The 20,863-nt window shown below is 38.6% G+C and overlaps 1 protein-coding gene across 1 annotated transcript in view; it reads right to left on the bottom strand.

The window, feature by feature from the left end:
* Positions 1-20,863, bottom strand: part of LOC139724255 (kinesin-like protein KIF1A) — a 171,218-nt gene that overhangs the window by 79,999 nt on the left and 70,356 nt on the right. The window contains exons 8-9 of the mRNA XM_071635396.1: positions 11,231-11,296; positions 9,520-9,546 (exon numbers count right to left, since the gene is read on the bottom strand). Coding sequence (XP_071491497.1) covers positions 9,520-9,546; positions 11,231-11,296 — 93 coding nt within the window. The remainder of the gene's footprint in view (positions 1-9,519; positions 9,547-11,230; positions 11,297-20,863) is intronic.

Below are 20,863 nucleotides of genomic sequence, written 5' to 3'. Positions count from 1 at the left end.
TTCACACCACTTCATAAATATAGGAGCACAGTGTTTTTAAAGCTGGCACATCCAGAATTAACATGATATGAATTGTAGAACATGTGCTGGGAATACAACTAGCACATCCATTTTCTGGGGTACCCACTCCTACAACATACTCTGCTGCAGTGTGTTATACTGTGTAGTTTTCACAATTTTTTTTCATGCGAGCGGGAGTACTGGGTTTGTATCTGTGAGTATGTGCATTGTGTTACAATCTCAGTGAATCAGCACATACACTGCACATGGTATACTGATGGATGATTCACTCAATACTTGACAACCCAAATGGTGAAAAGTAGTTGTACCATGCCACACAGGAATACAACTTCAAAATGCACATGAATGCATACATATATCTTCCACAGCTATTCTTTGCTCGCTCCTGTGATTAACACAAAGTTTTCACATATTAAGCCAGCCAAAAATATTCAACAGGCATCATCCAATCATGAAATCCCTTTTCATTTTACATCAGCACTTCGGAATTAGATGCGTACTACATGCATATTATATGCTACAGTAAAGAACAAAAAATCTATTAGAGTAAATGACCTTTTGCATCCTTTAAAACATTGTCAATCCGACACATGCCAATCAGGGCCTGTTAACTCCATATAAAGATGACATATATATATAGTCACTGCACTATCATGTGATTAACCAAAACGTGCTGCTGAATGCGCAAAAAGGTTAATGATCAAATGACGTAATCTGGGTGCACAGCAGTCCAGGCACTCATGATTTTGCTGCTGCCGTCTGTCAAATGCATGCATTTTCTACAGTGACAGAATGAATGACTTCATGGATTTTGGATACAATGTTTGCCCTGTACTCTTATCTAAAAGACTGTAACTATTGTACCTGTCATTATGATGAGTATTAGTGTCGGAAAAACTCTGAGTCGGGTTCTCAAGCTAGGTAAATGTGTTCAAGGCATTACAACTCTTGCTTTACCATCAGCAAATCCTCATTAAAAAGGATAACGGAGCTATAAGAAAGGAAGGCAGTTTGTCACATTCGGAATTACATCATATCAGATGCCTTTTTAACAAGTTCCAATCATATTTTGATGGTTCTCACCATTTAAAAGGGGGAAAAAAAAAAGAGAAAGGTACTTTAAAAGCGATGACTTCTTGACGGTGAAACATCCTTACCATCACATATTGAATTATAGGCTTTGCAAATCAGAAAGGTCTAAAAAGAAATAGGTTAAAAAAAGAAGACTGGTATTATGAAGATAGAAAATGTCATCTATGCATGAAATCCCCTGGCTATTTTGGGGTTTGGTGCCGATGAGAGTTTCACGGAAGCTGCAAGAGAAGACCTAGAAAAAGAGACAGGAACATGGTAAGCCTACACTGCTGAGGAAGAGAGCTTACCCTAGGGGGAGATACAGTGGAGGAGGCAGAGCATCTCGACTTTGGGGTTGAAACGGGAGAAGGATGCGGGCATTATTAGGCAGCACAAGGAGACGTCTGCTGAGATGTGGGGAGGAGGGCGGGGGTGGAGGGATGGAGGAGGAGGAGGGGTTGGGATAAGGGAGGGGGTTAGGGGGAAGGGAGAGGATTTGGGGAGAGGGCGGACATGCCAGTTTGCTTTGGACAATTCACAGGACACTTGACCTCCCTGTGAGCAGGGGCACACATTTGAGGGCAAGGGTGGGTGGATGGTAATGATGCGCAGGATTTCAAGGCATTTGTGACCACCCAGCTCAAAACCCACAAAAAGTAGGCCATAACGAATTTTCCACTTTTCTACATATATACACTGTATAGTGTACAAGAGTAAGCTTAAAGCTTTACAATGATATATAACATGTTAAAATTGGACCATCCTAACCCACTCAAAAAGTTCAGAATTGAAGAGAGAGTTTGGAGGTGGAGTTTCAACTTTGGGACTGAAACGAGAGAAGGATGCAGGCATTATTAGGCGGCACAAAGAGACGTCTGCTGAGACGTGGGGAGGAGGGTGGGGTGGAGGGATGGAGGAGGAGGAGGGGTTGGGATAAGGGAGAGGGTTAGGAGGATGGAGGAGGAGGAGGGGCTGGTATAAGGGAGAGGGTTAGGAGGATGGAGGAGGAGGAAGGGTTGGTATAATGGAAAGGGTTAGGAGGATGGAGGAGGAGGAGGGGTTGGTATAAGGGAGAGGGTTAGGAGGATGGAGGAGGAGGAGGGGTTGGTATAAGGGAGAGGGTTAGGAGGATGGAGGAGGAGGAAGGGTTGGTATAATGGAGAGGGTTAGGAGGATGGAGGAGGAGGAAGGGTTGGTATAATGGAGAGGGTTAGGAGGATGGAGGAGGAGGAGGAGGGGTTGGTATAAGGGAGAGGGTTAGGAGGATGGAGGAGGAGGAGGGGTTGGTATAAGGGAGAGGGTTAGGAGGATGGAGGAGGAGAAGGGGTTGGTATAAGGGAGAGGGTTAGGAGGATGGAGGAGGAGGAAGGGTTGGTATAATGGAGAGGGTTAGGAGGATGGAGGAGGAGGAGGGGTTGGTATAAGGGAGAGGGTTAGGAGGATGGAGGAGGAGGAGGGGTTGGTATAAGGGAGAGGGTTAGGAGGATGGAGGAGGAGGAGGGGTTGGTATAAGGGAATGGGTTAGGAGGATGGAGGAGGAGGAGGGGTTGGTATAAGGGAGAGGGTTAGGGGAAATGGAGAGGGTTTGTGGGGAGAGGGCGGACATGCCTGTTTGCTTTGGACAATTCACATGACACTTGACCTCCAACTCGGCAGGGACACATTTTGAGGGCACGGGTGGGTGGACGACACTGATGCACAGGATTTCAAGACATTTGGAGCAGAGATGTGGCGACAACTAGGTGCGGTTTTATGATGTGGGCAGTTTAAGGTGTTCTCTATACATCGAAGATGGGAAGCAGCGGAGGCAGGTTGTGGAAGGGGGGGTGGGACACATTTATGTTATCTGGGTAGTGTATCTGGTCTCACGTGGGAGTGGCATATGTCAGGTGTATCTTGTGGATGATAAAAGAATAAAGGTGATTTAGAAGGCCTGCTAGGTTGGGGTGCAGTTTTGTATGTCTAAGGGCACTAAATGGGGTGTGAATTCCCCAAATAAAGTGTATAGGTTGGGATGGTCGCCATAGCAACCATGATGAAGCATCATCAAGGAAGGATGGAAGAAAGTCATCAGGGAGTAGCAAGATGAGATGGGAAAGCATAGATGTTTTTAAGGAAGTAGAGGTATGTAACACGGAATCACAGGATGAAATGTCAATGACTGATAAGTAGGATCTTCAGCAAGGGGGCGAGGGATATCAGAGTATCAATACTGCCTCATACATGGTTGCTTGTAATAAAATTTATCTCCTCTTTACAAACACACAGTTTTGTCATTTGAATCACGCTTTGTCTTTTTTTTTTCAAATCTAAAGCTTCATTTGTGTCACTAACGCCAAAAATAACTAGAAATGTCGCTATGGCGACTGGTATGCCTCCGCCATAATGCATGATTCTCCTAATAGGTCTAGATAGTACATGTGGACGATGTGTGATTACATTTTCACAAAACTGGCAAAATAATGAAATGACAAGTTTGTCACAAATGTGTTGAATGTTCACCTTCCTTGACCTTGGTTTAATTGGATGAATAGGAGAGCATGTATTTGGGGATTTAAGGACTTTAACTTGACTTTGACCCATTCATACATTTATGCATTCAGTAATTTTCATGGTACCGGTATGGAGAAAAAGTGCAATTTCTGTACTGAAAAGTAAATCCCTAAAATTCATAAGATAATCACGTTCAGGTAGAACATGCATAAATATGCAGTAAGTTCCACGATAAATTGAGCCACTTCCGAGATATGGAGGAAAAAGTTAGTTCAGCACTTTCACTTGATCTTTGACCTTTTGACCTTTGAGGCAAAAAAAAAAAAGAAAAAAAAGAAAAAAAAAAACTCTCCAGAGAATTTCTATTAGGTTACACATGCATACACCAAGTGTAAAAAAAATAATAATCCTGCTGGCATTGAATGAACATGAGGAAAATAGTAAAATTTTGAAGTGTTGCCCTTGACCTTTGATCCCTGACCTTTGACCCCATGAACCCTACATTCTCTAGATAATCACTGCCAGTCAGTACATGTATATACTATGTTCCATGAAGATACTTTAAACAATTTTCCAATTTACAGAGAAAAAAAAAAGAAGTTTTAATACTTTTACTTGACCTTTTGACCTTTGACCTCATGACCCAAACTTTCACCAGAGAATCTAAATTGGGTAATACATGTATACACTAAGTTTCAAGAAAATATCTTCAGGCATTGCATAGATATGGTGGAAATAGTGAAATTTTATGTATTTGACCTTGACCTTTTGACCTTTGACCTTGAGCATGTGCACCGAAAAGTTGATAGGCACAACTTCACCCCCTAATACACATACATGCCAAGTTTCATTAGGATACCTCAACAGGTTTTGATAGTTACCTTGTCCACAAAATTCATTACGGACGGACGGAAAGACGGACGGACGGACAGAAGGACGGACGGACGGACGGACGGACGGACAACCCGAAAACATAATGCCTCCGGCACCACTTCGTGGCGGAGGCATAAAAAAGGAGATATCACTACAGTGTATTTTTTCCCACTAAACCATTACTGTAGATGGTTTTGTCTTGAAACATTTTTATTGTAACTATTGTCCATATCTTTATACTGCATTTAACAATTTACTTAACATCGATTATCCTGATGCAAAATTTTGTTTTATCACTTAATCACATTTTAGAACTATTTTAAAGCACTAAAGCTGGGTTTTTGTTTCAACTGCAAATGGTAAATAATGCCTTTAAATTCTTTTACAATGTATCTGCCTATACATGTCTGTTTCCCAGTAAAAGGGGATGTTCTTACATTCTCTGATAAAAAGTTTGAGTACATGGTGACTTGCCATTAAATACTGGTAATACTGGTATTGTTTGTCAAAATGAATATGGAGATGAGATCTCTGTGGGTGTTAATCTACGCAGATTCATGCAGTGTATTATTCAGAGAGATGTGGGTATATGCTCCATAATTCATGTATACTATCCATGGCTTTGATTGCTAGTTGCAAAGGAGCTTAAAAGAATTATACAGTTTTGGCTGAGATGGGGGATTCAAATTTTAACTTCTTGCATTATAATTAGAAACCACTTATTTAATATCGCATAAAATAGCATACATTTCTAAGAGAATTCAAAACTTATTTGATGAAAATCAATTTTGAAATGGATGAAATATATGAAAAGAAAGTCAAACAAAGAGGTCCGTATAACAGATTGGGTCCCATCTTTTAATACGACCTCTTTGTTTTTTAGTATCTCAGCATTCAAAACTGATTTTCATCACATAAACTTTGAATTCATCTTAGAATTGTATGCTCTTTCATATTTCACAAGTGGTTTCTAATAATCTCACAAGAAAGTTGGAAACCTAAATAAAAAAGCCCCATCTCAACCAAAACTATACCAACCCTTCAAGTCTAGAATCATGCTTCTATTAATACATTTGTTTTGACAGCATGAGAGTCTTTCCCCAAGTCATATATAAATCTGCAGATTAGAAGCATTTGTCGGATTTATTCACCCAAATACCACATTCCTTGTTTGCTTTGATCACATTTAAATTACATCAGCATCAACAAGTCCGGCTATCCAGAAAAACAGATGAATATATAATTTTTTTTTCTCCAAAAAAAAAAAAAATTAATCTTGGAAACTCAAAGAGGTTCTCTGATGTCAATGACCTTTAGTTCATAATTCAATGCAGTTGAATAATCACATTTTATTCCAATTAATGAATTCTGGAATTGAGCTGTTTTATTGCAACTGATTGACAAATTGCTTTCCATTGATGTATTAAACCTAACTATAAATCCCCAATTATAAAGTGTTTTAGTGGTAGTAGCCATGATTAAAAATTCATAGGCATACATACTCTATTTGAATTCGAACCAATGATCGCTCAATTACCCTACAGGCACTGTATCCACTAGACTACTGAGCTTCTATCTGAAAGCCAGTGCTGGTTCTAATCTTACAGCATACAGCAGCTATTGAATACTTATTTTAATAAATCATTACGCTTTTTATACTATGGAAAGAAAACAAAGGGGGAAAGGGGGGGGGGGGTGAGAGTGCAAAATAGAATTGACACTAGCCAAATTCTAATGTGTCTTGATTTGCACCTGCTAAATGTTCTCTGAAAATATCCCCCAAACGTTCATCCCAACGAGATTGCCGCGGCGCTGGTGTAGCAGTATCAGGCTTTGTCTGTCATGCTGAAAACACCAATAAAGGATCAGAGGCGGCGTGCGTCAGCAACCATTCAAGTCGCAATAATGTTAAAACGTGGTGCGCAGCCTTGCGCCTTTCCTCCACTATTCAGAGAACTGATGCCTTGACATTTTGGACGGGAGCAATGCAGCTTTTAAAGGGATAGAGAGATGGAGGGTCGTGTCGTGCAAATATCAAGTATACTTGCGTGAGTGTGTGTATATATTATGTTTGCATGTGTGTCTCTATGGGAAGTGTATACAATATATGGGTGTGTGTTTAAGTAAGAGTCCGCACCTTTGTTGAATGGATATGCACATGAGTATTTGTATACATGTGTGTGTGTATGTGTGTGTGTGTGTGGCTTTGCTTGCAAAATTTACTGTATATTCACAAAATGCACTACTGGTATCTGAATGACCCAGAATTCTTCTAGATGAAGATGTTTGTGTGTCAAGGGGTGTGCATTTTTGTTTCCATGTAGGAATTTGAGAGAGAGAGGGAAAAAAACAGGAAATGTCCACAGTGACTATCAGAATGTCTTTCTTTAACCGAGGACTAGCTACAATGTACGTGTGTACATATCAAATACATTTCCTGTAGACACCTGCCCGAGTATACTGATCGGGACTAGACTTTTTGAAAATGGGTTTGCTAAAAATATGAGCATAATGTGTAGGCATGTGTATAATTTTCTTTGCAAATGTGTATATATATACGAGTGTGTGTGTGCATTTGTTTGTAATTGTGTATGCTTGTGTCAATGTGTGTGTGTGTGTGTGTGCAGATTAAAAGCACAGCACTGATTACGATGTGAATCTCATTTGCATTGTGACCATGAAAAATCCCGTGGGAGGAATAATGCCACCGATCGCCAGGAAGTGGCACGACTTCTGGCGGAGGTCAGATCAATTTTCCGCTTGGTTGGAGGCAACCCTAACTCACTTTGGAATATTTCCCATTGGCAAAGTGAGGTACAAACAAAAACAAAACAGACAATGTAGCAGGACAACAAGAGAGAGAAAGAGATGAGACAGTTACATGAAAACAGATCCTAAAAATCGATGTGAAAAGAGGCAAAATCACGTACAAGAAATATAGGGATTGAAGAAGAACATGAGGGAAGCAAGGGAATGATTCTGGCGGGCATTTGTATGCACAGGTGGGTGCACTGACCAAGAGACATTCTTTGCATAGCATTGTAACTTCTTCAGGACCTTATGTGAGGCATAGAGAACCCTGTGTGATGCCTTCACAACCCTGTGTACCATAATGTGAACCCTCTGTATAGTACTTACAGTACTGTTTGCTGTTACAATCAAAAAGACGAACAAACAAGCAAAATTAAACCTTACATTCTACAAGGAGAACCATTTGTGTTACAAAGATAAACTTTAGGTAGTGTAAAGTGAATAGTGCATTCCTGCACACAGAAAACACCATGCCCATTGGAAAGTCCTATGCAGCACAGAAAGAACCCTATGTGCAATGTTCTAAACCTTATGTAACACATACAGAACCTTATGCAATGTCTACAGAAAACCCAATGTGTCTAGTAGAGAATCATGTGTAGCACACACAGAACCTTGAATGCCTAATGGAGGTCATGAGTGGCTTGCAGAAAACAATGTACCTGTAGACCTTGCAGTGAACCCTTGGGAGCAAAACAAGACAGCTGTGTGCCATGCACAATGCATTTATTCTGCTCCAAACCAATGCAGTAATGGCTAAAACTGAATGCCTCAATATGATTTTTTGGTTTGTTTTGTATCTAACATTCAAAGCACAGAAGGCATGGCAATCAAAACTTAATGATTGTCTTTCCAAACACTAAAAGGCATTGGCATCTGCATTTCACAGCATCAACAATAGGAATTTCACATTTTAAATTGGCTGATTGGTTAAATCCAACCTTAGATTCGGGATATATGCTAGGGTTAGCTGATCTGATACGCTGATCTACACCATAGCCTACAACATGAAACAAGCATGGTCATGAAAATATTGCTTTTTGGGGGAAGGGGACACAGAGGGAAAAGAGGGGATATTTTGATAATACCACTTGTATTAGTAGTTGGCAGAATGAAGAATAACCACCAGCTGAGCAGATGATGTATAACTTCAAGGAGTTTGTGTCAAATAAAACGAACTTGGTTAGAATTAATATATTATATAAACCTGTAATGACTAAAGTGGACACTACTACCATTCCTGCATGCTTTTGAAGAGGCATTCTCATTGCATGCTCGAAAAGTGCATGAAAAAGCATACATGAAATTGCATTTTGCACCTAGGATTTGTTCTGACTTTAAATGTGCCTGAACTTTCCCAAAAACAAAATTCCAGCAGTCAAAGTGGCTAACATATTTGCCTGCATGTTACAACTGGGATGTTTGACTACACAGATTTTCAATGTAGTGCATTGTAAAGACTAAAAAAGAGAGGAAAAGAAAAACATGACAAATCTTGGGAAGACAATACAGGAGACGAAAGATGCACATTTTTCACTTTCATTGGGTTTTTTTCCCTCATTTTACCTCTGAAGCATAACTTGAGCATGTGATATATTTTTCCTAACTCCATGCACATATGCAAGAAGACTCCCTTAAACTAACTTCACAATATTCATTCTAAAAAAAAAAAGCTACAATGCAAACTTCATGGGCAAAAACAATGGCTATTAAAGTCCTCTTGCTCCTAGCACTTCCTTGGACATGCATGTGTGGATTTCCGTCAGGTGGTTGTGGTATGCAAGGAGTCATGTGATTTAGCACATGATGCGGGTATGACTGATAGATGAAGTATAGAAATGATTCATGTATAAGGACTAACTAGATGACAGCTAAAATGAACCCAGACTACCATTAGTAAATGCATGGCTATCAACATGTGCAGATGATCATACCACAATGTGCTTATAATTTTGTGTCCAGTATATTTACAGGGGTTTATGAATTAACCAGCATACACACCATAGTTCCCGCAAATGCTACTACCATGTTGAGATGTTAGTTTCTGCTACCTAAGTAGATGTCATGATATATTATTGAGATCACAGGTATTTGTTGCACAAGTGTTTAAATGTTTAAACTGAAGGTTAGTTGATTATTGTGAACGATGACTGGTATATGATGGAAATTTTAGTATGTTAGTAGTAACAATTATAAAATGCATAATATGAAATATATAAGACATGATGCTCAATAAAATTGCCTTACATTTCTGTGATTTCTTGGTCTCCCTGACTGCGAGAAAAGAGAGACACAAAAGTATACAAACAGAATTTTCTACTAATATCAGACAGAGCACCTATTATGCCAAACACGCCACAGTAATAAACCTCAAAATGCCCCTGAAGGTATCAAATAAAAGGAAATCCTGATTCGAGCAAACAAACATATTTTTCATTCCATGTTTAGTGACAGTACCTTATAAGAGGATTACAAGGAAAACAAATCTCTTTTTTTATAATGATTTAATACTTCTTGGAGAAAGTAAGTCTGAAACTTTGGGGTATCACAAGGAAGAATATTATCATATTACAATGAAATCAAATAACTCAGAAATGTGTGGAATAATAAATCATATCACAACAGCCACTTATCGTACAGCTTCTGTTTAAATATGAGACTACAATGACATGATTTTTTTTCTTCTCTTTATAAAATGCAAAATGAAGGGTTAGATATGTTATCCACAAAATACTTTAGTAGAAAAAAATGCCATCTTTGTGTCAAGGAATGCTTGAAGCTAATAGATAGCTACAAGCTTCTGCAGAAGCAGTAGACTAACTGTGCATCTTTAAAGGTCCTGTTTACCTTTGGGAGCAGTGATTTAAATAATTTCAAAGATATCATATTTGATGCAAATGTGAAAGTCTGTTGTATCACATCCTACCCTATAAGATTTTCACAATAAAGCCTAAAATATAAGGAGATATCAGTATTTTTCTCAATAAAGCATCATTGTAGACAGTTTAGTCTGGACACAGTTTTATTATAACTATTGTTCACATTTTGTGTATTTAATAATACTTAACATTGATCATACAGATTCAAATTTTTACAGTGGTTGTTTCTATCCATAACTCATATTTTAGAACCATTTTTAAGCACTAAATATGGGTTTTTATTTCATCTGCAAATGGTAAATTATGCCTTTAACATCCGTCATGGTGTTTGGAGGCAAAGCTCCTTTCACTGCAGATGAAAGGGTTGATCTCATGTCACATGTAACTCAGGCCTTCAAAAACACTCTACATTGGCTAGCCATGACAGGGTGCTGCATATTTTTTTTTCTTTCTTTTTAATCAGTTGCCCGGTTGGGCAAGCAGATTTTCAAACTGTTGCAAAAGACTTGCCCAAACATGAATTTCTTTCCCCAAAAAGAAAGTCAAAAGATATAGGAAAGTTTCTGACAAAGAAAATTACTTGTAAGTCTAGGGCTTGATATAGCACAATCCCTTGAATAAACAGCAAATGTTGATTTCGCATGCTGAAACACACTGGAGTAACAAATTTTGTTCGACCGAGTGTTGGTATTGCATTGCATTGGGACTTCTTCACGTAAGTTGCTGAAATCAAATTGCCTTGTATAAAAAAAAGTCAGTATCTTTGGGCTTTTGTATGGTTGACTTCATTGGTTTGAAGGGGGAAAGTTAAAAAAAGAAAAGCAGCTTCAAAACTTTTTATCATTTTTTTCTCATTGTTCCAAAACACTTGCCTGACTTTGACTTTCACTTGCCCCGGGCAACCGGGCAAGCTCTTAAATGTAGCACCCTGAATGGTTGAATAGCTATACCAATCCCTAAGAATGTATGTCTGAATGTTCACTTTCTTTGACCATGTCCTACTGCATGAATTGAGGGAAAGGTCATGTAGTTTCTCACCACATAGAAAAATTTGCATAAATTTGCATAAGATCACTTACCAATTCTGCTAGTGCTGAGATGACTTTTCCCAAGGTGGTGAGTGATTTGTTGATATTTGCTCCTTCCTGAGAAGATATAAGATATGATTCGAGCAGAATAATAAATCATTCTGTCAAAAACTTTAACAGAGACACACAAATAATTCTGTATATGTGTTAACAATTGCATATGGATGAGATGTATCATGTAACCAACAATCACACAAATAAATCATTTTTATATCTGGCAAAAACAGATCCCAATGACAACACACAGATTAATCATTCTGTCTCAAACATGAAAAACAAAAAACAAAAATGACACAAATAGAGCGTACTAGCAGAAAAGAAAGTCAAATAGCAAAACATCATTATGCTGAAATAAAATAGAGTATGCATCAATGGAAGGGGAATATTTTCAGACCAAATGTCTATGAAATATGACTTGCAGAGACAAACAAATATGATTACTATCTGAAACTGCAAAGATTATTGACAATTAAAAATGTGTCATATTGCTACTGCCCCTCCCCCTCCCCCCCCCCCCAAAAAAAACACCTTGCTAATTTCCCTACGACCATTCAAGAAGTAAACAGCATTTAGCTACATATCATCATCTGCATAGTCTACTTTCTACTTAAACTCGTGTATATAGCAATATATCATTTGTATTATTATGCACTTGCACAATGTACCGAAGGATAACGGAAGCAATTTCTCAGAAACATTTTCAGATTTGGGCCACGTATGCCCCTCTCTGTCCTACATTTGGAACAGATATTTCTTCCTGTCTTGGCGACAAAACCCACTGTTGGCCTCATTTTTCCCTACTTTGGCAGCTGGATGCAGTGTCCTGTGCTTTTTATTTCCCATCATTAATGGCAAGTGGTTGCCCTGACAACCACTTGTCCTCATCAAGGCTACAGTTGGAAGTATGGGATATCACCGACACAAATTCACCTCTTCCCTTTCGTTTTCTGTGTAATGCTACCAAGGCAACAACATACAAACATTACTTCTCATGATCTAACCAGTGAATTTAAAAACAAAACAAAAATAAAGTCGTCTAATAGACTCTCAATATTCAAAAGAAGTTACAAACTCTTTCTTGTCCATTTAAAGACATATTACAAATTTTCAGCTGTACTCGTGTGCCCCTGTCTGTCCTACATTTGTAACCGATATTTCTTCCCGTCTTGGCGACAAAACCACTGTGTGTTGGCCTCATTTTTTTCCACTTTGTGCATATGTATATAATGTCCCTTGCTTCACCGACTCTCGCCTTCTTATAGATCTTTTCTTCTTTCCGTAGTTTTCTAATTTCTGTTATTGCATTAAACCATTTTTTTAGCTTAAAATGTCGAGATCGGAAATAGAAAGACGACAGTTTGTGTTGATACCCCCTCATACTAAAATATCTGCTCTCATATTGTGTTCTGTCTTTAGTCAAAATGTCATAGTACTTTTTTTCCTGTATTGTTCCTATCTTCCATGCATAGTTCTCACATTCTTTGTATTGGATGCTCTTTACCAGATGTAGAAATAATCAAAATAAAATGAATCAAAAGTTCATATATCGAGAGTTAATCAGAGACATACACTGTAGAGATGATCGTCTTCATTATCTTGTCTTTATATGATGTCACACTGTTGCGTATATGTCAATTTGAGTGGTTTTGGTGAAAGGAACAAAGAATTTTTATGCTGTAACACTGATTTACACTGTGGTAGGCTTTTACCGTCACTAACATCTCATCACAGACCACGTCGTAAGAGATTTTTGCCGGCTACAGTTTACATTTATTCCACTCACGAATGCAAAAACTGGCCGAACGTAATCTGATGAGTGGGAACCTGAGAGGTTTTTTAGGGGTGACCATCAAGCTTCTTGACAGCTATGACTGCTCTCCGTGGCTATTTTTGGGGAAAGGTGGATTTTATTTTGATCTGTGTTCCAAAGACTCACAGAATTTTTAAACCCTCTTAGGAGATTATGAGGATTTCATTCCAATTTTCCGCCCACTTTTTTTTTCTCCCACTCTTTGTTTCTGTATCTCATCTATTGCTTTATCATGCTATATGTACATAAATGCATGCAACTTTAAAAACAAACTTGCATGTATATTACATAAAATATACACAATATGGTACAGTATCACATAAATGGTACAGGTCATACAGGATAAATATATCTTGTAAACATGTAATTTTAGAAATCTGACCTCAAGGAAGTATTCTTCCATTCAAAAAGTAAAATCCTACACAAAAATCATGAAAGAAACTATACGGGTAACAACTTGATGATATAAGGACGAATTAAAAAAAAACAGCAACAACAACAACTTGCATTTCATTGTCTTAGCTGGAGAATTTTCGGTCAGGTTGCAACACACACTTGCAACATTATGCCCATGCAGATAGTGTGGCTGTATTATTATAGTTACATGTGACTTTCGAAACCAAGTGCACTTTTTATAGGAATAACGCTCCAAAGGTAAAGGTTAGTGACAGATAAGTGCACTCAGTGTGGGTAAAAACAAGTGAGCACATGTCAGAATAATGCACACGCTGATTTTAAACTTTGAAAGGTTCTCTGTACAAGGCCTTACATTGAATTTCTACAATAATTTTTTTTTTTCCATCTACACGTTCTACCAGGTAGCATCAAATCCCAATTTTCGAACAATGGTGTTGATTCCCTTGTGCACCAAGGCCCCGGCCCTAAAAATCCTACAAGCACATTAAACAGAAAACTGTCTGTCATCATGGGAAAGACAACCAGATGTGTCCTTTCTTTTAAGAAGCTCCTGCTGATAGCAAAAATGCAATACTATTACTAACCATTTAAATTTATGAAAATCTTTGCTCTGAGGACGAGGCAGCACGCTTTCCGCACAAAATACTTTGGAATCCAGCTGCAGCGCATTTCTTATTATGTCAGGCACCCCATCAAGCAATTAAGCTAGCTGATCATCCAAAACAACTTCTGTTATAAAGGCATGGATATAATCTGAATTGTTTACAGGCATAATTTACCATTTGCAGATGAAACAAAAAACCCAGCATTAGTGTTTTAAAATAGTGCTAAAATGTGAGTTAGGGATAGAAACAACCACTGTAAAAATTTGAATCAGTAAAATCGATGTTAAGTATTGTTAAATATACAAAATGTGAACAATAGTTATAATAAAAATGTTTCCAGACTAAACCGTCTACAGGTACGGTTTATTGAGAAAAATACTTATATCTCCTTATATTTTAGGCTTTATTGAGAAAATTTTATATGGTAGGATGTTTTGTGGTACAACGGACTTACTCATATGCATCAATTGTGATATCTTGAACATTTTTGAATCACTGCTCCCAAAGGTAAACTGGACCTTTAATAGTGAACCTCTCTATCCCCCCCCCCCCCCCATGACATCATGATGTTCATGTTTTAAGAACAAACCAGCTCTTTTGGAAGATATTCAATAGTGCATTCTTCTATTCAAATCCTGATGATTTCTTTCACTTCTTAAAAAAAAAATGAGCATCCTCTCATTCCTGGTTGATGATACAACTTTAATAGCAACTATATGTACAGGTTCATACACATTTTTTTTTCTTCACACAGAAAGCCTTTAATGATAAAAAGTTGTAGGGAAGAGTGAACAAGGATTTTTCTTTGAATAGTCGGTGACACATCAATGTCATCGATGACCTTGTTTTGCCAGGGATGTGTGGTTTTATCTCCACTTTCCTGTATCCCGGTCGAGGGAGGAAGCGAGGGAGGAAGTCGTTGGGAGGGTATCGTCCCATTGTCCCGCTGACATTCTGGCACGGCCGGCCTTCGCAAACCTGTGGTCAGCCGGCTGTCAGTTTTCATGCCAGGATGGCTGAGTTTATGTATGGATGGCACGCTGGGGAGAACAATGTATTTAGGAAAGCTGTTCGTGTGCGTGTGCATCGGTGCGTGAACAGGGGAGAGAAAGCGACTGTTGATGTACACCTCGCTATTTAAAGCGTGGGTGACAAAACGCTGTCGACTGCATGCACACTGTATAAGCTGTTATTTTCGTGAGGGTTTAATTTTCGGGACTTTTGTAAATCACAGTTGGATCACGAATTTAACAACACGTGAAAATGTCTCCAAGCGCTTTGTTAATAGAGCATTAATGTAAGCGTCAGCGTCGATTCGCGAAAATGTCTATGACCTCGTCATTCGCAAAAATATCTGTACGCAAAAATAACAGTGTATACAATACTTGAAGTTAAGTCGGGTGCATACTTTAGAGTTGGGAGGGCAGACAAACCGACAATACATGCATGTCTACTATGTGACCACACCAATAGACCGTTTCTGTAATGTTTTGCAATTCATGGATGTTTCTCTTCCTACAGCCTAGTAATGTAGCATTTCATTCACCTGTTCCTTCCCATTAAGTTCCTTAGGCAGGGATATGCTAGGTAGGGCAATCCTCCAGCAGGCTTTGCGGTTGCAAAGGCCAACTTTTGTGAAAAAAAACAAGCATAGAATTTGAATACATTACCAGAACAATCTACTTCATTAAAGCCTGTACAAATCCAAACCACGTTCAAGTTGATTTTAAGAGATAGAAAATCTAGATGAAATTAGAGGAACGGATTGAACGATATTAATTGAAATTGGACATAATATTGGAAAGTTGTGGGATTTCAAAGTTTCAAATGTTTTTGCAAAAATACAAAGAAAAATGTTAGGTGGTGATGTCATGATGATGTCATCACCTCACAACTCTCCCATCGGTGTGTACATAAAGATATTAAGAAAATCATGTTGCAACTGAGTGAAAAAATTGCCATACATCAATGTAAGTAAGCACCAAACTACGTTAATCAGTATTTAGTAGTAGCCACGGTAAAAGAAATCATAGGCATAGATACTCATGTAGATTCGTACCCACAACCTCCTGATCACTAGGCAGGCGTCTGCCTTATCGACCAGACCGCCAAGCTTCGGCCCTACAGCCAGTGCTGGCCCTAATCCTTATAGCATGCAACGGGCACTGCGTATTTATTCAAAATTAATGAAATCCTTGCGTCAAGTTGTTTTTTCATGAGAAAATCATGTGTTTGGTAGATGATTTTAAGCAACTACAGCGTTTTTTCCTTGAAATTCACTGATTGTTTATAGGTTCGAACAGATTGCAATACTGTAAAAGCTGTTATTTCCGCAAGAGATAATCTTTGCGAATTTTGCGAATAACTGTCAGGCCGCGAATATAACAACACGCAAAAATGTTGCCGTATGCTAGGGGTATCAGTGCACTTACGGTAGCTTTGGTGTCAAATCATGAACACAACATCTTGCGAAACACTTCAAGGAAACTTCATCTACAGTGTATAACCATAAAAAATGCTCATGCTTGGTTGTTGTTGTTTTTTTTTTTTGGGGGGGGGGGGGGGGGCTGGTTAGTCTGAAATTTCGAAATGCTATGGAGCCTTTGGAAGAGAGCAAAAAGGCGGCCAAGGCGTGTCTACCTGAGGAAGCGAAACCACCGGAGAGCACCCACACATGTCAGCACGAGACTGTTTGTGTGTAAACAGGATTCCTGGAGGGGCACAGCTGAGGCAGCTCATAAATCTCATAATCACAGACTGAGATTTTCATCCTGGGAATACGGGTCTAGTCTTCAAAATCTCTTCTTCCTCTTCTTTTTTTTTTCTCTTCTTCTTCTTCTCCTTCTTTTTCTTCTTCTGCTTCTACTTCCAGTTCCTCTCTCTCCCTCAATCTTTTTTTTTTCATTTTCCTACCTTCCTCTCTTCTCTCTCTCTCTCAATCTATACATCTTTGTCTCTGTGTTTCAACCCTCAGCTTCTCTGTCTTCTAGTATCTCTTAACCCATTCCATATTGAATTCTGCAATCCCCATAGACTTAATACACAGGCCACCAGGTTCCTGTACTGAACGGGTTAAATCTTATGTGGGTTTTTTTTTTTCCCTCCATCTCTCACAGTCTCTCTTTCCTCTCTTTCACCTACATCCCAAATATCTCCAGCATATTTTCCCTCAGTACATACTGTTGATTCCTGATATGCTCCTTTAATGCTACCTTTTTTTTTTGGGTGGGGGGGGGGGGGGAATTGTCATCTTTGGGAGGGAAACAAAGTTTATCTTATTACAAATGGTAGAAAAAGGAAATGAAAAGAAAATGGTAGCCTCAGTCTTAGTTGTAACATAGACAGGTACATTTTCCAACACAGCTAGAAGATTGTGGTTTTCCTAAAAACATTTGGAAATTGGAAGCTGGCACTCTTCAGACAAAAGAAAAAAAGATATCAAACTTTGATTTATTCACTGTTCAATACAGTGTAATTCAATTTTACCTGATAGATAATGAAAGTACTCATGCAGTATGAGCTAGTAGATGCACAGCTTACATGTCAAAGTTGCACGCAAGGACTGCACACTTAATTTCACATATATTTCTCCATTTTTCTACCACAGTTTTCATTTTCTGCATGAGACATTCTGCTGAAAAGTAATGCTTCTCTGATGTGGATCTCTTGAAGTCTTACAGTACAACAACTAAATCATAAAACTTTGAATAAGACAATGATTGGACAGAGGCAATGCACAAGGTAAGCATGTCTGTGATACAGACAAATTAAGACACCGCTATTCAATACCTTGATGTCATTTGAACGACTACGCCATTCACACAGTTCACAGTTTCCATCACGGCAATATGGAGTGTTGATGCTTTTAGTATATTCTATCTGCACTCGTTTCATGTGACCGGCACTGTAGTAGTCTTGCAATATCTTTGGTGGCTAATTTGTGCTCGTAACTCACACTCTGCTGTCTCACAGACTTCAAAAAGCTCTAATGTGGACTTTTATTTGTTTGTTTCTTTTTTCCAGTCAAGTCACCATCATATAAAGCAAAGGTCACAAAAGAAATTTATCCAAGGAAAAGAAGTTACCTTGATACTAAGGATTTGTCTTTCTTTTCATTTGTATACACAATATTACCCTCCCAGTTTAAAAGATGCAGACTAGCAAGAGGCGAGGGGGAGGGGAGGGGGAGGAACTCTCACGAAAACCAGTGATGCAATTTGGTTGCCATGGCAACATCTCCCATGATGACGTTGAAAGGAATGAGGGAATTCTGTTAAGTGTTCTCGAAGATCTATGCAGTGCTCTATTCTCTGCGTTTTCTTTTGTTCTTCTCTCGTATTTACGGCACTCATAATTCCCCCTGCCAAACATCGGGATAGAGCCTCCCGCCTGTCAACACCGTTTCCATCGCAGGTTCGTTCGGTTTAGTGCCAAAGTCTCCTCCGACACACGTAGGAAGCGGCAATAACAATTTGCCAAATAGGGTTTATATGACTCCGGGGTACATTTGGTATACAGTAGATGATGAAATCTGTCCTTGTTTCAATTCAAAAACAACAAACAAAAATGAGAATGATTGTATGTTTGTTTTCAGGCTTCTTTTCTGTTCAAACACATACTAAATCATCTGGTTTTCCAAATTCTTGTGGGTCTTTGCTAGCACTGACAGAGGAAATTGAGATTAAATTAGAGTCAAACTGTTGAAATTGTCACATTATACATAATGGTTCCAACAATGGACATATTACACTACAAACATCAATAATTGATACAAGGAATTATAATTTCCTGAACAGCCTCACATATTAAAATGTGCTGACATTGACCTTTGATGCTAAGATCAAGAAAGCAGCCAGATTTAATTATAATCATGATCATAACTTGGCTCAATCAGCACTTTTCTGGTCATAATATACTGTGCCCACTCGTAGTACACTGAATTCACTTATGAGAGAATGAAACATAAGTGACACTTTTAAACTACTTCCCAGGTGACTTCCTGTTACTACTGAACTATGAAAGTGGAGACTTTCGTACATTCCCCCCCCCCAACAACAAAAAAAAAAAAAAATCAATGCAAAAATAAAAGCACTCAAATTATTTGCTTATCACATGTAATACTAGCTTTTGATTGATTCTGTGGAGTTAAAAACACACAATATTCACCTTACCCGGACAATGGTAAAAAATTGCTTCCGCATAAATGTCTACTTTAACAGTGTGCACAATATGCAATGCTCTGTTATCAACTTACCATAACTGAATCAGTGAATGATACTTTGTTGTTTTTTTTTCAATTGATTTTTTCTTGGGGGGAGGGGGGGTGTTATGTCTTGATGACGAATTTGCACTAACTCTTACATTCTACAATTTTATCTCATTTCTTCTTCTTCTTCTTCTTCATCTTTTTCTTCTTCTTCTTCTTCTTCTTCTTCTTCTTCTTCTTCTTCTTCTTCTTCTTCTTCTTTTCCTTCTTCTTCTTCTTTACAGTTACATTGGTTCTGTTTTAACCTTCCTGTTTTACTTTTCATGCTAAATGTGTTGGAAACACTGTTTGATATCTAGTATATCAAAGGATACCACTGAACAAGAAGTACTGTCATAGAAGATATATGTTATGGCCACCAGTTGCTCCTGTATCAGCCAGCAGCAGCCAGTAGCAGAAATTAATATCGAAGGACAGTGATTACTGTTCTACCTACACACAAAAAAGAAGCTCTGCAATATTTGCATTCAAACTCTTAACAATACTCAATTAACGTTGGGAGTAGGGAACAATCATGTCCAATGTTGTAGCAATCCTCTTCATTCTCCCGACACATGCTCTCTAGTAACCCTGTACCAACTGAAAATTGATTTTCTCCCCCTTTCCCACTCAGGGGAATGCTATTACTAGATTCCTATTAGTAGATTCTGCTAATTGTGGTCCATTGATTGGCTGCTGGCTCCCCGACTATCATGTTATTTGGGTTTGTCCTGCATGTCGTTAGCACCATCTAACGGGCCACTGTGCCACAACGTGGGCACATGTGACACTCTAAGAGTATGGAGTAAGCAATGACCTCAAGGGGGCAATATCATAGGAGCATTAATCAGCATTATATTGCCCTTTATAAGCCCATCCCAACAGAATATTGCCTTTGAGCGATTCTGCCTTGCCCGAGGACATGCATGAATTAGCATTTTTATGATCCCCAATTCTTCTGTACAGTCATGTTGTTTCATTGCTCATTCCCTCCCTCCCCCACCCCCACCCCTGAGTCTTTCTCTCTCTGTTTAATTTGAATCCTCATCTACTTTTCTAAAGCGGAGTAATTTCCTTGATTGCCTCCATAAGATTTCTTTCCTCAATTGCTTGTTTTTGTGGGTTTTTTTTTTCCTGTTGCAGACATTCCTTTCATTTTATAAATCAGTCACTCATCCGCTCATCTCCATTTCCTGTTCTCCTAAATTGTGTACAAGCTCCACATTTCTCTCCCCATCAACTCTCTCTGCCATTAAATCATCCTCTTCATCATCTCTGACTCAATTTCTCTCTATTCTGTCTACCCTCTACCAAATCTTCAAGGCACTGATTACAAGTGTCACAAAGCTTCCTGTTCCTTTCCTCATGATTCTCTTTCTTCCATTCTCTTTCTTCCAGTCTCTTTCTTTTTTGTTCCTTTACTAATGAAAATTATATTTCTCTCCCATTTCTCATGTTTTCAGTTGTTATGCGTGTCATAGGACTTATCTTCTCATAATCTCTTTCCTTCTTTCTCTATCTGTCTCTCTGTCAGTTTCTCTCTCTCT

This window comes from Diadema antillarum, unplaced genomic scaffold (genome assembly GCF_040938485.1).
Source record: "Diadema antillarum isolate AM-2024a unplaced genomic scaffold, OU_Dant_1.0 scf00000210, whole genome shotgun sequence".
NCBI classification, from domain to species: Eukaryota; Metazoa; Echinodermata; class Echinoidea; order Diadematoida; family Diadematidae; genus Diadema; species Diadema antillarum.
Note: the sequence above shows the minus strand (reverse complement) of the source record. Positions and strands in the feature narration are given on the sequence as shown.